The 14,584-nt window shown below is 36.3% G+C and overlaps 1 protein-coding gene across 4 annotated transcripts; it reads left to right on the plus strand.

The window, feature by feature from the left end:
* The first annotated feature begins 2,903 nt into the window (after positions 1-2,903).
* On the plus strand, positions 2,904-14,071 carry LOC117409418 (UDP-glucuronosyltransferase 2A1-like). 4 transcript variants are annotated; one of them, XM_034924121.2, is made up of 7 exons: positions 2,904-3,685; positions 5,089-5,718; positions 8,970-9,118; positions 9,967-10,098; positions 10,720-10,807; positions 12,549-12,768; positions 13,731-14,071. In XM_034924121.2, the coding sequence occupies exons 1-7, from the start codon at positions 2,962-2,964 to the stop codon at positions 14,011-14,013; spliced, it is 2,226 nt and encodes a 741-aa protein (XP_034780012.2). In that variant the 5' UTR covers positions 2,904-2,961; the 3' UTR covers positions 14,014-14,071. The 4 variants fall into 4 exon arrangements, with proteins under 4 accessions (XP_034780012.2, XP_034780010.2, XP_058849571.1 ...); XM_034924119.2 differs by lacking the exon at positions 5,089-5,718; XM_058993588.1 differs by lacking the exon at positions 2,904-3,685 and having other exon boundaries at positions 4,963-5,718.
* Positions 14,072-14,584: the final 513 nt, after the last annotated feature.

Consider the following 14,584-nt stretch of genomic DNA (forward strand, 5'->3'; position numbering starts at 1 on the left):
TCAGGAGAGTTGCATTTAAAGAGATTGAAAAATTAATTGATTTACTTTTTTTTTTTTTAAAGATATTTCTAATTGGCACATAAGTTTTGTTATACAAAATTGCATGCCTTTTAATATAAGTATACTTCAGAAGTTTGTTTTGCAGGTAATGACTACACTGTATGAATAGACCTTTTGAAACTATTTCAACACAAACAATTACAAAGCTCACCTCTCCCTATGTGGTTACTTAAACTTTGCCACCTGCCAGCAAGTTTATAACAAGTAATTGGAAATCATTTACACTGCATGATTCTCACCTGCAAAATCCTTTAACAATTAATTAGCTGCTGAAAAAACTAATACAGTGTCAATCTGTGAGAGCTGTGGCTGATTCTGTCATCAAAGTATATTTTTTAAAACAATGCTTTTTAAAAGTCTGTTTTCATGTATTCAAAATGTTTCATGTTCATGAAAATGTTGTTAAAGAAGCTGATGAATTAAAAACTTTGTTTAATACGTTTAAAAAGACTTAAAAAGTCTGCCGAGTGAAATTCCAGAACTGGTCATAGCTGGTGGTTTGCTTATTTTCAACTAGTGTTGGTTGAGGAGCTGCGCCAAGAAAAAAATAGGTCCACTAAAAATCCCTTTACTGTAAGGTTCTGCAGTCATCCTGCTGTCCAAGCTCTTAAATTATTTGTTGTAACCCATGTCTGGGATTGTGTATATCTGCTGGGTGCTGATCAAGAGGCCAGTCAATATTTGTTTCAATTCTAAACTCTCAGCTAGTCTTCTGCTCAACAGCAGTTGTTATAATTATTATTATTTTTTTTTGCTAGTAGGCTGTTTCCTGTCTGCCTATGTCAGCTTATCACAATGCTGCAACCTGTGTAGCCTGATTCTCAAAAGTTAGCCCATATTTTATATTACTTTGTAGATATTATATCTTTAAAGGGATGATCCCTTTGTTTGAACTTGGTTGTTTTTGTACATGTTTTAGGTCACTTTTTAACCAATACTTTATTGCAAGACCAGTACAGTATCTGGACACAGTGCTTTAAATCACTGGGACGTGCTGGTGACCTAGATTTCGTGTTTTGCTTCTTCTACTAGAAGAAGAAGAAGAAGAAGAAGAAGAAGAAGAGATTCTTCCAGCTTTTTACCTTTTATTTCTGCTTATCTATAAAAAGATAATATTGGATTTTAAAGTGTTTAGATCTGTACAGAAGCATATGTAGAATGTGATTCAAAGAGTCGTGGTACCCTAATATTATCAAACCTATGGAAGTGTGTATCTTGGGAAGCGCTTGTCCAAATGAAACACTGCCTGGAAATGATTTCACATACTGTGAATGTAACTCACAGTGACACAGGTTGTAAGCAGGGTCTCTCTTTATTCAGTTGCAGGTTGCAGTTCTCAACTGATAACTTCAGGGTTACAGTAATAATGCATATGTTCCCTAATTCCACTTGTCAATATCTTACAGTACAGTCCATGCCACTGTGCTCCAGGGTAACTGAGTTCATCACACATGCCAACAGCACCAGCTACTGGACAGCAATGGTAACTGCAGGAATCTGGATCCACAGCATTACATCACCAATTGCGGAGTTACAATTCTCTTCTTAAAGGGGGGGGGGGCTTATGTGCACGGAGAGTTAAGCCTATAACTCACCAAATAATTTGCTAGAACTCTGGTCCATTCTGGTCATTTTTATCAGTACCATTACATAATTAAAATAAATTTCAAACAGAATATTAACAAAACGTGTTGAGCAGGGGTGTACAAATGCAGTCCTTAGGGTCAATAGTCGTCCATGTTTTATTAGGTATTAGTAAATATTGAACTGATTTACAACTTGTTTGACATACCCTGATTACTAATCTTGGACAACCTTACCTAACATAACATTAGGTAGTCCAAGATCAGTACTAATTGCAGTCTGTGAAACCAGCCCTAAAACCTGGAAGTTGTTTAAATTGGTTCAATTAAGTCATTTTCAGGGAGTGGGACAAAAATGGAACCTTGAGGTTTGGAATTGTGCACCTCTGGTGTAGTAGAGTGTCATATCTTGTTTAAAGGGTTTGCATTTAGTACTGAATTCAAACCAATACAAACTAAAATAGCTATGAATTGGAATATAAGTTCAGGTTTAGGCTCATTACAAGTTTAAATCCTTTGTTTTATTATTTCACAGTGGTACAGTACGAATGTCGTGTATTTAAAAATGAGACAGCGATAGTTTTCGTGAAGTTATTTTATAATCTGAAATCAGTATTAAAATAAACTGTTGAACTCACAAATTGTGCAACAACTGCAAGCTGGGAAGGACAAAGTAGTTTGGCATTGCAAAATGAAGTGGTGTAAATTGATCATAAGTAAGGGTTTTGCTTTTTTTCTTGATTCTTGATTCATCATCCTAATAGATTGAACAAAAATTGAGATTTCTCATACAGACAGTTTGCATAAACTTGTGTATTTTATATCTCAATAGTTTCCTTATAGCTGTTATTCGTTGTATATTATACCGTGTTTGTCAGTGAAGCTTGTTTCAAAAAGCACAATGTGGGTGGGAACATGATCATTTGCTACTGTAACTGCATTAAAATACTTTGGTATAGTAAATTGATACAGTATCATTATTGTTTTGCTTCATAATCTGATATGCACAACTGTATGAGCTCCAAGCGTATAAGGTTTTAATTGAATTCATTACACAAGTTACTTGGAGGGCATTCACAGCCAATCCACAAGATTATTCCCTAATAGCCAAGCCACCTTCTCATATTAAAATACATCTCAGGGCTCATGCCTAATATCCACTTTGTCCAGGCTGTTGTGAAATAAAACCAGTCCTGCGTGAAAGATTAACAGAGGGCCAGAAAAACATAAAAGCTTTAAAGTGTCTGGCAGAGAGCCAGTTAAAAATTGTGGGTAGCTGCAAAACAGTTCACTTCCAGCAGTTCAGCCATTTTGAGTCATGACTACTGTTAAGTGGGTCTTGTCCGTTCTTTTTCTTCAAACATGTTTGACAGGGATAGTAATGAGTGGGAATGTGCTGGTCTGGCCCGTAGAATACAGCCACTGGATGAATCAGAAATGCATTGTGGAGGAGCTGGTTAATAGAGGTCATAGCGTAACGGTACTGATTCATACTGCAACACAGAGCATTAACTACAACCAAACAGCCCGGTATCACTTTGAAGTGTTTGATGTGCCTTTTACAAAACAATCTGCAGTGGACATATTGGATCAGTTTATATTTTTCTCGATTTATGAGTCATCATCTTCATCATTTATTCAGGCATTTCTTACAATTAAAAAATTTCTTCACACAGCTACAGCTCAACAGATGCAGGTGTGTGATGGCATCCTCAGGAACAAGGATCTGCTGGATAAACTCACAAAATCCAAGTTTGATGTTCTACTTTCTGACCCAATGATGCCATGTAGTGAACTTGTTGCTGAAAGTCTTGGGCTCCCCTTCATCTATACATTGAGGTTCTCTTTCGCCAGTACAATGGAGAGGCTGTGTGGACAGCTACCGGCTCCCCCTTCTTTTGTTCCAGCTATCACTCTGCAGTACACTGACAGAATGACCTTTGTGGAGCGACTCATAAATCTGGTGTTTCTTCTGTCTCAGGACATGTTGTTTTTTGTAGTGTCAACTTCAAACTGGGATTCATACTACAGTGAGATTACAGGTATGTCTTTTAAAAACTAAATATTGATAGCGACGGCATATTCTGACTAATTCTATTGCTGTGACATCAGTTTGTCACAGGAAATACTGTTGCACTATCAAATAATGTCATTGTTTATAGCATGCTGAAATCCCCTTACCCTAAACCACTACACTATATTCCTCAGAATGGCAGATCAGCGGTGTGTGCTCTTGTTTTGCATGTAAAGTAAACTGTCGGACCATCTCCAAGAGCTTCACAAATGTGAAAAAGAAAATTAAATGCCCCTGAGGGGGTGGGTTTGTTGTCCATTTTTCTAAACATCCAGGGCATAATAGTTCTGAGCAATCTATGTTTTATTTTATTTTATTTTATTTAATGGTTAATCTGTTTGCATGATGCACAAATCCAGTAAATATTTAAACCATCTTAAAATTCAGTGTTAAATTTAAAAAGTGCTTTTTTGGTTTAAGGGTATTAGGAGTATGTTGTAAGTAAAGTAAGTGGCTGTACTGAAGTGAAATAGTGGACTAAATGTTCACAGTTTCATTATTATTTATATTTATTTCTTAGCAGACGCCCTTATCCAGGGCGACTTACAATTGTTACAAGATATCACATTATTTTTACATACAATTACCCATTTATACACAGTTGGGTTTTTACTGGAGCAATCTAGGTAAAGTACCTTGCTCAAGGGTACAGCAGCAGTGTCTCCCACCTGGGATTTAACTCATGACCCTCCGGTCAAGAGTCCAGAGCCCTAACCACTACTCCACACTGCTGCCCTTCATACTTTTGTTAGAGTGACGGGATTGGATCAAGTACATTAAATTAGGTTATTTAATTTTACTGGAGGCATTAAAATCTGATTATCTAATCATCGCAACACTAATGCAGTGGTGCGCAAACTTTATGTGCTAGCTTAAACTAGTCCCATTTCCTACCCTACAGAAATAAAAAATGTAGTGTACAAGTAAAATCAAGTAAACAACCACTAATGTCTCTCAATTCCAACAGTGCTTATTCGAAATGATAAACCTCACTGATTGTTTCAGTCAACAACTGTCTTTCTACTCTGGATTTGAACATTAGACTGATGGAATTTTCAAATAATTTCTGAACACGTTTTTGGCATGTGTCCCATTAGTCAAACATATCCAAGCTCATGTTCTTTAGTCACAGTTTTTTGTACCTGATTGTTAAGACCGTCCCATTTAGCCTGTTGAACTTTCCTTCAAATCTGCACAATCATGTTTGTCAGGACTGTTTCGTAACAAGATACGCTATATAAAGCACACAACTCTCAGTTGTTCAGGGATTTTCAGTTATGACACCTGTTAAGTGGGTCTTGTCTGTTTGTTTTCTTCAAGCATGTTTGACAGGGATTGTAATGAGTGGGAAGGTGCTGATATGGCCTGGAGAATACAGCCACTGGATCAATCAGAAAGTCATTGTAGAGGAACTGGTGAATAGAGGTCATAATGTTACAGTATTAATTCATTCCGGATCAGCAACTGTTAATTACAACCAAACAAAGAGGTATCAGTTTGAAATTTTCAATGTTGCTTTTTCAAATCGCTCAATGGATGACTTGTTTGCTGACATGATACATTTCTGGACATATGAATCTTCATATTTATCTTTCATACAGCAGTATCTGAGACTTAGAGATATGATTATAAGATGTTCAATTCTAAATAAGCAGGTGTGTGATGGTGTCTTCCTAAACAAGGATCTGCTGGATAAACTTAAAAGATCCCAGTTTGACGTCATTCTCTCAGACCCAATGACTCCATGTGCTGAGCTCATAGCAGAAAGACTTGGGCTCCCATTCATCTATACATTGAGATTCTCTTTCGCCAGTACAATGGAGAGGCTGTGTGGACAGCTACCGGCTCCCCCTTCTTTTGTTCCAGCTATCACTCTGCAGTACACTGACAGAATGACCTTTGTGGAGCGACTCTATAATCTGCTGTTTTATGTGCTACAGGACTTGTTCTTTTATGAATGGACATATTCATACTGGGATTCATACTACAGTGAGGTCACAGGTAGGTACCGAGAGGCACTAAATAGTAGGTGTGTGCAGAAAATTATACTTGTGCTTAGAATTGCCTTTAAGAAGTATTTATCTGCCGGTATTCAATAAATCATTTCATTAATGTACTGATTTCAAAACTAGAAAAGCTGTCCTTCTTTCTGGATGCCATTACAGCAGTAAAAATGTCAGCGCCCTGGATGAGAGGAAAATATTCTTTCAATCAGGTTTTAACACTTGTTTTGATATTGTGATGGGCACAAAGGAGGATACGGACAACATGCCCCACATGTCCACCTGTTCCTATCCAGTTTTAAATAACTTTAGCATAACAGAGGCAGACGTGTTAAAGGGACTAGGAGCTCTTAAAATAAACAAATCCCATGGGCCGGATAAGATCCTCCCAATAGTACTCACAGAAATGAAAGAAGTTATTTACAAACTGCTAACCAAGATCATGCAACAGTCTCTTGACACAGGGGTTGTACCGTGGGTTCAATCCCAGGTGGGGGACATTGCTGCTGTACCCTTGACCAAGGTATTTTACCTAGATTGCTCCAGTACAAACCCAACTGTATAAATGGGTAATTTTATTTAAAAATAATGTGATATCTTGTAACAATTGTAAGTTGCCCTGGATAAGGGCAACAGTGGTTTAAGACGGTGGTTTAAGTCAATTTTGGCTGTACCAATTATTCCGACAAATGGTAGGGACAACTAGAAAACTCTTCATATAACTACGACAAGAACACAAGGAATTCTCTTTCCAAATACTGTGCACACTTAAAATTAAAATTGGTTCCTTTACTGTAACATTAGATAAGATTATATAATTATAGCCATACAAAGTAGCTTATTAAAAACCTTTTAAACATATACTGTTGGTTGTTCCTGTTTAGTATCTGCATTGGTGTTATGTTAGCTGTGTTTTTTGAGAATTGTACTGACTTATTTTTATATTATTGATAATAATGCAAAGCATTAATGGTATGCATAATGGTGTTTTTATTCTACCTATAATGGCTGCTCCCTTAGAGAACAGTTTAAGAACTTAATCCTGACACACAAAAGGCTGCAAGGCAAGGTCCCTGTTTGCTCTTGTGTAGGTGTGCGAACAGCCTTGCCTTTTATCCCAGTGAACTTTCTTTCAAATCTACAAAAAATATTGTGTCAGGTTGTCAGGGCTATTGTGCAATGAACATTTTTGGCTGAAGGCCAAACTAAGGTAGCAGGTATCAGTAAAATTATAGGTTTGATGCCTGCCAATTGGGGCTTGTCCATTCTCTTTCTTCAAGCATATTTGACAGGAAAAGTAATATGTAGGGAAAGTGTTGATCTGGCCTGGTGAATACAGCCACTGGATAAATTACGGTAATTATGGCGTCACGCTCTGCCCACCCCCACGACCCTCCACAAATTATTATTTTGATTATCTCATCCATTTATAATGGAGGGCGATGGCTAAATTTGATCTGCTCCGGTTGGTTTAAAATCCACAGTGTGGACTCATTTTGAGTTTTATTGCATCAAGGACTCGTCTCATGTTGTTGGTAAGAGTCACGTTGTGTGTAAAATGTGTAAGGCTCAAATGAAGTACAACCAATCTGAGTGTCCACTTAAAACGACACCATCAGATCGACAGCACATCATCGTCATTACAGTTACAGACATCGTCAGATCGGTCAGCAAATGAAGGTATGGTAACTCGATATGCACTAGAAACATTAAATCGTTCAAAACTCTCTGCAACATCTATGCGCGCTAAAACATTACTCAGTCACTACTGCATTCCGTTTGCAAAGATATGCGTCTCTACTGTATTGTGGAAAATTAAGGGATTCAAAATGGTTTCTTGCAGATTTGTTTGGTGACACATTTAGTGTTGAAGCATCACAATCAGAGACCAAAGTCGTGTTCTGTGAAAGCAGATATTGAGGTCATAAAATATAAAGAGGCAGCACCTTTACCTCTTGATGGCCATCCTCTTGACTGATGCAAGCTTCACGAAGTGGAATATCCATGTTAGCCAAGTTAACAAAGCGTTACCTGTGCATCCCAGAGACCAGTGTACTCCACTGCTGGAGATGTGGTGCATCACAAAGATGTACACTCAAACCAGAACACGTAGATCACTTCGTGTTCCTCAAGAAAAAAACTCAAAATATAAAAATGATATTTGTTTTAAGAAGAATCTGCATTTAGAACTGTTTGTTTTTTCTTTTTGAACATTTTTCAGTTAAAACTTTGGAAAAAAAAAACGTGTTTCCAAGAATGGTGAATTATTATTATTATTATTATTATTATTATTATTATTATTATTATTATTATTATTATTATTATTATTATTATTATGATTATTATTTACTGTGTTTGTAATTTATTTTAAAGAATAAACAGGAAACAAAAATAAAACACGCATAGACCATCGATGAATGTAGCCAGCAATAAAAGACAGAAATATAAATGCATGGCTTAATCTTAACCCAAATTAATTTTAGATTCCATTCAAATAGGGAAAAGAGAGAAAGTGAAAGTGAACAGGAAAAGGGAAATCGAAAGGTGGGCAAGGAAAGTTACTACTCTGATTGGTTAAGAATCCAAATCAAAAATAGAAACACTGTTATATTATACTCCCAGGGGAATAGTAAGTTAAAATGTAGACAGTAGTCAAAGCAATTCTGCTAACAACAAGAAACAAGCTGTACACACATATGCAGAAGTGAAGTTTCTTGGTTTCTTGGTTATGTTGTTTGTAGCTGGTTAGCACATAACTAACCTATTTCCAAACCTTACTAATACTGGAATAATATAGAACAGGTTAAAAAAAACATCATTTGCTACAGACACTTTTTTTTAATGAAAACTAAATACTAAAATGCTTAATACTATTATAAACTGTTTTTGATTTATTTTTTTAATGAAGACATTTTTAAATGTGTTTTATGCAATATTATGTTCTGGTTCGGTTAGGCTGCGTGAATGTTGCCACTTAAAGTGAGTTTTTATAGATCATCTGCCTAATGACCCCTCTACTCAGAACCTGAAACAATCAGTGAGGTTTATCATTTCGAATAAGCACTGTTGGAATTGAGAGACATTACTGGTTGTTTACTTGGTGATTTTACTTGGTACGTTTACCAGACACTTTATAGAGTCATTGGCTCTTTTATAAATTAATTCATATTCAATTGGTCAATAGTACAGGCATAATATATAACTCCTATCTAATAAAAGTTACTCAGTGTTGTTTTTTTCTGTTTAAAGGGAGACCAACAACTTTCTGTGAATCCATGGGTAAGGCTGATATGTGGCTGATAAGAACCTACTGGGATTTTGAATATCCTAGACCATTTCTTCCAAACTTCCAGTTTGTGGGAGGACTTCATTGTCGACCGGCAAAGCCATTACCTGAGGTACACACCTAATACTGGTCATATTTCAGCCGTGAGATGAGCAGTGCTGGTATTGCAACATCGACAACAACATGATTGGAGGAAATAACACATACATGACTTTTTTTATACAGTATTCAAATATGATAGTGCTCAAGACTGGCACATTAAACATCATGATTACAGAAAAAGTTAAACTACCAGCAGGATACCATTATAATATTTGTTCATACAACTGATATGCTATTGTTATGTTAAAATATGAAAATGTGGTATCATTCTGCTAATGGGTCATACTATAGTACTGTATCTGCACAAAACTGCTCTTTCTCAGGACTTCTTTGTAGTGACACTGCATTCCCATTGAAGATCATTTTGGAACGGGATAGTTAGAACTGTTAAACTACGCAGAACATACAAGACAGATTGCTGGCTTAGCAGAACTTGTATTGGGTTAAATAAAAAAAAAAGAAAAGAAAAAAAAAATGAATGACCATTTTTTCACACAAAAGTCCTTTCAGAAGCAATTTTTGCTGGAATGCATGGCAAATAATGATACCATTCAAAGGGAACCAATGCATATGTGACATCTGAAATGAATAACACACATTCTACTGTACAGTTTGTTTTTCCCCTGGCTTTAATATGTCCGGTACCATTTATTTATTTGTTTATTTTTACTGTAATATATGGTATTATATAAAACAAAATGAAAGAATATTCAAATATTTGTTTACATTTAGAAAGTACAGTATATTCAAACATGAGAAAACGATGTTCATTCGAGCACTATAATATAATATTAAAGAGTTAAGAAATGAAACACTAGGTAAATGTTGATGATATATTTCATTTGCTTTCTTTTTCAGGAAATGGAAAAGGTTGTACAGAGCTCTGGAGATCATGGCATTGTGGTGTTTTCACTCGGCTCAATGGTTAAGAATCTAACCAGAGAAAAGGCTAATTTGATTGCTTCTGCTCTAGGGCAAATACCACAGACGGTTTGTACTCTTTTAGTTATCTAAAAAAATTAAAGCAGGCTTTTAATCATACTTGTGTGACTGTTTTTCACATTAGTCCATAATCTTGTTGTGAAATGTTCAGAAACCAAACCATGTAGTTTTAACACATCTTCCTCCTCCATTGAAACATTCTTTCCAGTTGGAGGCTCATTTGTGGGGTCTAATTGTAGCTCAAAAATGTAAACAAAGGAAAAAAGGCAATGTCCTTTCTTAAATGGCGAAGTGAAACAGACAACCTGAGAGTAAGCCATGTAAACTGAGTGCTTTCTTTAACATAGAAACATGTCAGATTTTTGCAAATTAAAATACATATTTGCAATATCATGTGCTTCTTTGGAAACAGCACATGTGAGACTCATATTGTGAGTGGAAGTGCTCATGCAATTAGTATTTATAACCTCTAATCAAAATGAAATAGTATTACGGTCTACTCACTATTGGTACAACTATGCACAGCTTACTAATGGTCATCTAAGTTTGATTAATACTGTTTAGTATTTTGGAGGATGAAAACATTTCCTATAGGAATATGAACAGTAGTATCACAGAATATGTATTGTTATACTGTTCCGCTAAAACTGCTGTCTGAATTATTATCAGGTTCTATGGAGGTACAGTGGAGAGAAGCCAGAAACCTTGGCTCCGAACACCAGAGTTTATGACTGGATTCCTCAAAATGACCTGCTTGGTAAGACACTGCAGATGCCAGGCAAACCAAATGCTCTGTATCAGTAGTTTCCAAGCTTATGGCCGGGCCCCACAGGTGGGCAATGGAACCCTACTGGGTGGGCCGCAGACGTAACTTTTTCCTGGCGAAAATGTCTTGTGCAAACAAAGAAAAAAAGCTAATGCTGTTAAATGATTAAGGACGGAATGCAGCACAGAACATTCATTTAACAGATACATTTAGGATGCATTCTGGCACGTTCGCACACATCTTTTATTCTCTAATAGAATCAGGGGAGGCAATTGGGAGGACAAACAGATGGTTGAAACTCCTACAGTGGATCGTTTGTGTGTTGGCTTACAGATTTTGACATACACAGACAACCTTCAATCAAGAATAATCACACAGACTCGGTTTATTCAGTTTAATGAATCAGAGTATATATTTACTCCTTTGGTTTAATAACGCTTAAAACGTTCAAGTGATCACAGATTTACATCAAATCCTAGCTCATAGACAATCCGGTGTCTGCGCAAACTAACCTCATTACTACGATAAAGCAATATGGTTACAACACATACTTTTATTCAGTCTAAAAGCACCCAAAACTATCCTAAAGCATACAATATAACAGCCTCTCTAAGCTAAATATAATAATCATATCTGTAGCCTTATGATTCAATATAGGTGAGACACAATACAAAACTATGCTTACTTAGCTAAAGGCTCTGAATACAACACCAGCAGTCAGCTTTACAGGAAGATCTCCAAGCAGATGGACCAGTGGAGTCTGTGTTACCAAACTTGACTGATGAATAAACTGCAGTTTTGCCCTGATATTTATAACTTTTTTTCTGCTTCGTGCATCATAAGGCTTAAACATAAAGATTATAAAGACGAGGGGCCTCTGATTTAAAGCACCCATTCTGTCAGTAAATTTAGCCTCACTTGCTAAAATATTTCTCCAGTGCTTATAGTGTTCTATCACTCCTGCTAAAATAAAATTCGAAATAATAAGATGTTGTAAAGGTATTTGTATTTATCAATGTATATTTATAAGCAATATCGTGCAAATCCAGCTATCCTCCTAACTGCAGTGCTAACCAAGGAATATTCCTGTTTTGGGGTTGCTCACTAATGATGGTCAGCTGTCAGAGCTTTGACTTTCCCATTGGTTGCTAAAGCAGGCCCTTCAAGTGAGGCAGAGAATACCCTGGGAGATTTATGGCCCGCCTCTGCTCACTCCTGATTGGTCAACCCGTCTAAAAAAAAAAAAAGGACATTCTTCGACTCGCCTATTGGTTAAACTCACTCAAGACCTTCAACTGAAATGGAGAATACCCTCAACTGTTTTTTTTTTCTAGCGTCTGGTTGTTGTTCTAGAATTATGCAGGGGAAATGCAGACCTCTAATTGGCTGATCACATCCCCTTCAGAAAACCCCTAGACTTTTTAAGGAAACCCCTTAAAAAAAACCTCTAGTAAACCCTGTAAGTCATCTTGGATAAAGGTGTCAGACAAATGAACAAATAATAATTAGGAGTAGTATGTTTCACTGTTCAACTCACACCAGCACAGCTTGATGCTGGATTCTGAACTGGAGATTCTGGACTCTGGATCTAAAAACTATGCACACCACTGTATTGCATAATATAGATTTTGGTGTTAACAAAATATTACTAGTCGTCTGCAAGTGACTTTCCAGCTGGGTAGACTAGAGTCATTGAAAAGCAATGAATATGTTGAACTTGTTATTGCTATAGGTCATCCGAAGACCAAGGCTTTCATTACCCACGGTGGTACCAATGGGATCTATGAAGCGATATACCATGGCATCCCAATGATTGGTATCCCGCTGTTTGCTGACCAGCCGGACAACATGGTCCACATGGAGGTGAAGGGGGCTGCTGTGGTGTTGAATTTCAATCAAATGAAAACCCAAGATTTAGTTGATGCCCTGAACAATGTGACACAAAATAAAACGTAAGTAGAATTTAGCTCTGCACAAAAAAAAAAGTTGCATATGCAAGGCCCATTTATAAGTTTTTTTTAAAATTTTTACCCAAAATGTGGCACTCATGCATGTGAAAAGACGATAGATGTATGCATGCATTTCTTTTAGTGCAAGGCTGTTTTATTTATGCGGCTGTCTGATTACTACACTGCAGTACTGATACAGGTTAGCTTAACCAGCTTCACATGATCACTCAAACTGTGTGGGTTTTTTTTTCATTCACAGTAAGCTGTTTTTCTCACCAATATTATCCCCAATAATATTGGGCTAGCAGTATGATGAGACAGTTGATGCCATGACATTTATCAACAGTATTACAGAATGGTATAGAATAAGAATTGACAATTAGATTAGTGACTCTCAAGACATAAACTTGTAGGTGTGCGACATACAGATGGATTGATGAACAGACAGACAAACACCTCCATATATTTCCATAATAATCTGATCTTTTCAATAACTTTAATTAAATCATGTATAGTATTTAGGGCTGTCAAGTGATTAAAAAAATTAATCTCAGTTAATCTTGGTTTTAATTACATATTTAATTGATACAATTACTGCATCCATCTCATTTAAGTTTGTTTTATTACTGATGCTATTATTATCATTATTATTATTATTATTACAAGTAACCTTCTTTCTATCCAGCGAACCGTCAGCAAGTTTTAAAAAAATAAACGTCCCATTCACAAGTCCTTCAGTTTGAGTGCTTTGCTACATAATGCAGTTCCGTGACACATTTATATTCAAACTGGCATGCACTAAAATGGTGCCTCAGGAAATGAATTACGGTATGCTAAGAGGGACAAGACAGGAGTGTGATTAACGTGCGTTAAAAATATGTATCTCCCAAAAAAAAGCGTTAATCGCAGAAGTTAACTGCAAATAATTGAAAGTCCTATATATTATTTTTTTTCCTTTCTTTAAGATACAAAGAAAATGCCATGAGGTTATCGAGAATTCATCATGATCAGCCGATGAAACCCCTGGACAGAGCTGTATTCTGGATTGAGTTTGTAATGCGTCACGAAGGAGCCAAGCATTTAAGACCTGAAGCCCACAACCTGACTTGGTACCAGTACCACTGTTTGGACATCATAGGCCTATTACTGGCATTTGTAATAGCACTTATGTTTATCATTGTAAAATCCTGCAGCTTCTGTTTCCGGAAATGTTGCAAAAGACCAGAAAGGAAACACAAGAAGGAGTAATTTGTTTTCTTCACTTGACCACTGAATCACTTATTAAAATCTAAACACTTTGCTACAACATTGATTATTTTAGTTATTTGTACATTTTAGCTATCAAAGTGCAAGTGTATGTAGTGTATATGGAGGATTACATGATATAGCACTTATTTGAATGATTAAAACCAAGCCAACATCTAACATACTCCAGTGATAAAACACAGTAAAGTTCAAAATCTAGAAGATTCAGACATTGGATTTGACGATTGTGTTTTGTGTTTTTTTTTTTTTTTTTTACTTTCTTGGCAAGTTTTGCTACCTTAATTTTGCCACACAAAAAAGGTGGTGCACAATACCTGCCTGATGACATTCATGGGGTTTCCATGCGGATAAATTTACACGTGAAATGGCGATGCGCGTGCACGGTTGGGAGAATTACTCGGGTAAATCAGGTTTGTGACCACTCTTCCTATCAAATTGTGCATCACCTTTTCTGTTTTCATTTGATCATAATCACCCAGTATAAAATTCAAAACAACGTAATTCAATCATTGTGGGTAATTTACTGTATGTTAACAAATGTTCTGCTAATAAA

This window comes from Acipenser ruthenus, chromosome 2, assembly GCF_902713425.1.
Source record: "Acipenser ruthenus chromosome 2, fAciRut3.2 maternal haplotype, whole genome shotgun sequence".
NCBI lineage: Eukaryota > Metazoa > Chordata > Actinopteri > Acipenseriformes > Acipenseridae > Acipenser > Acipenser ruthenus.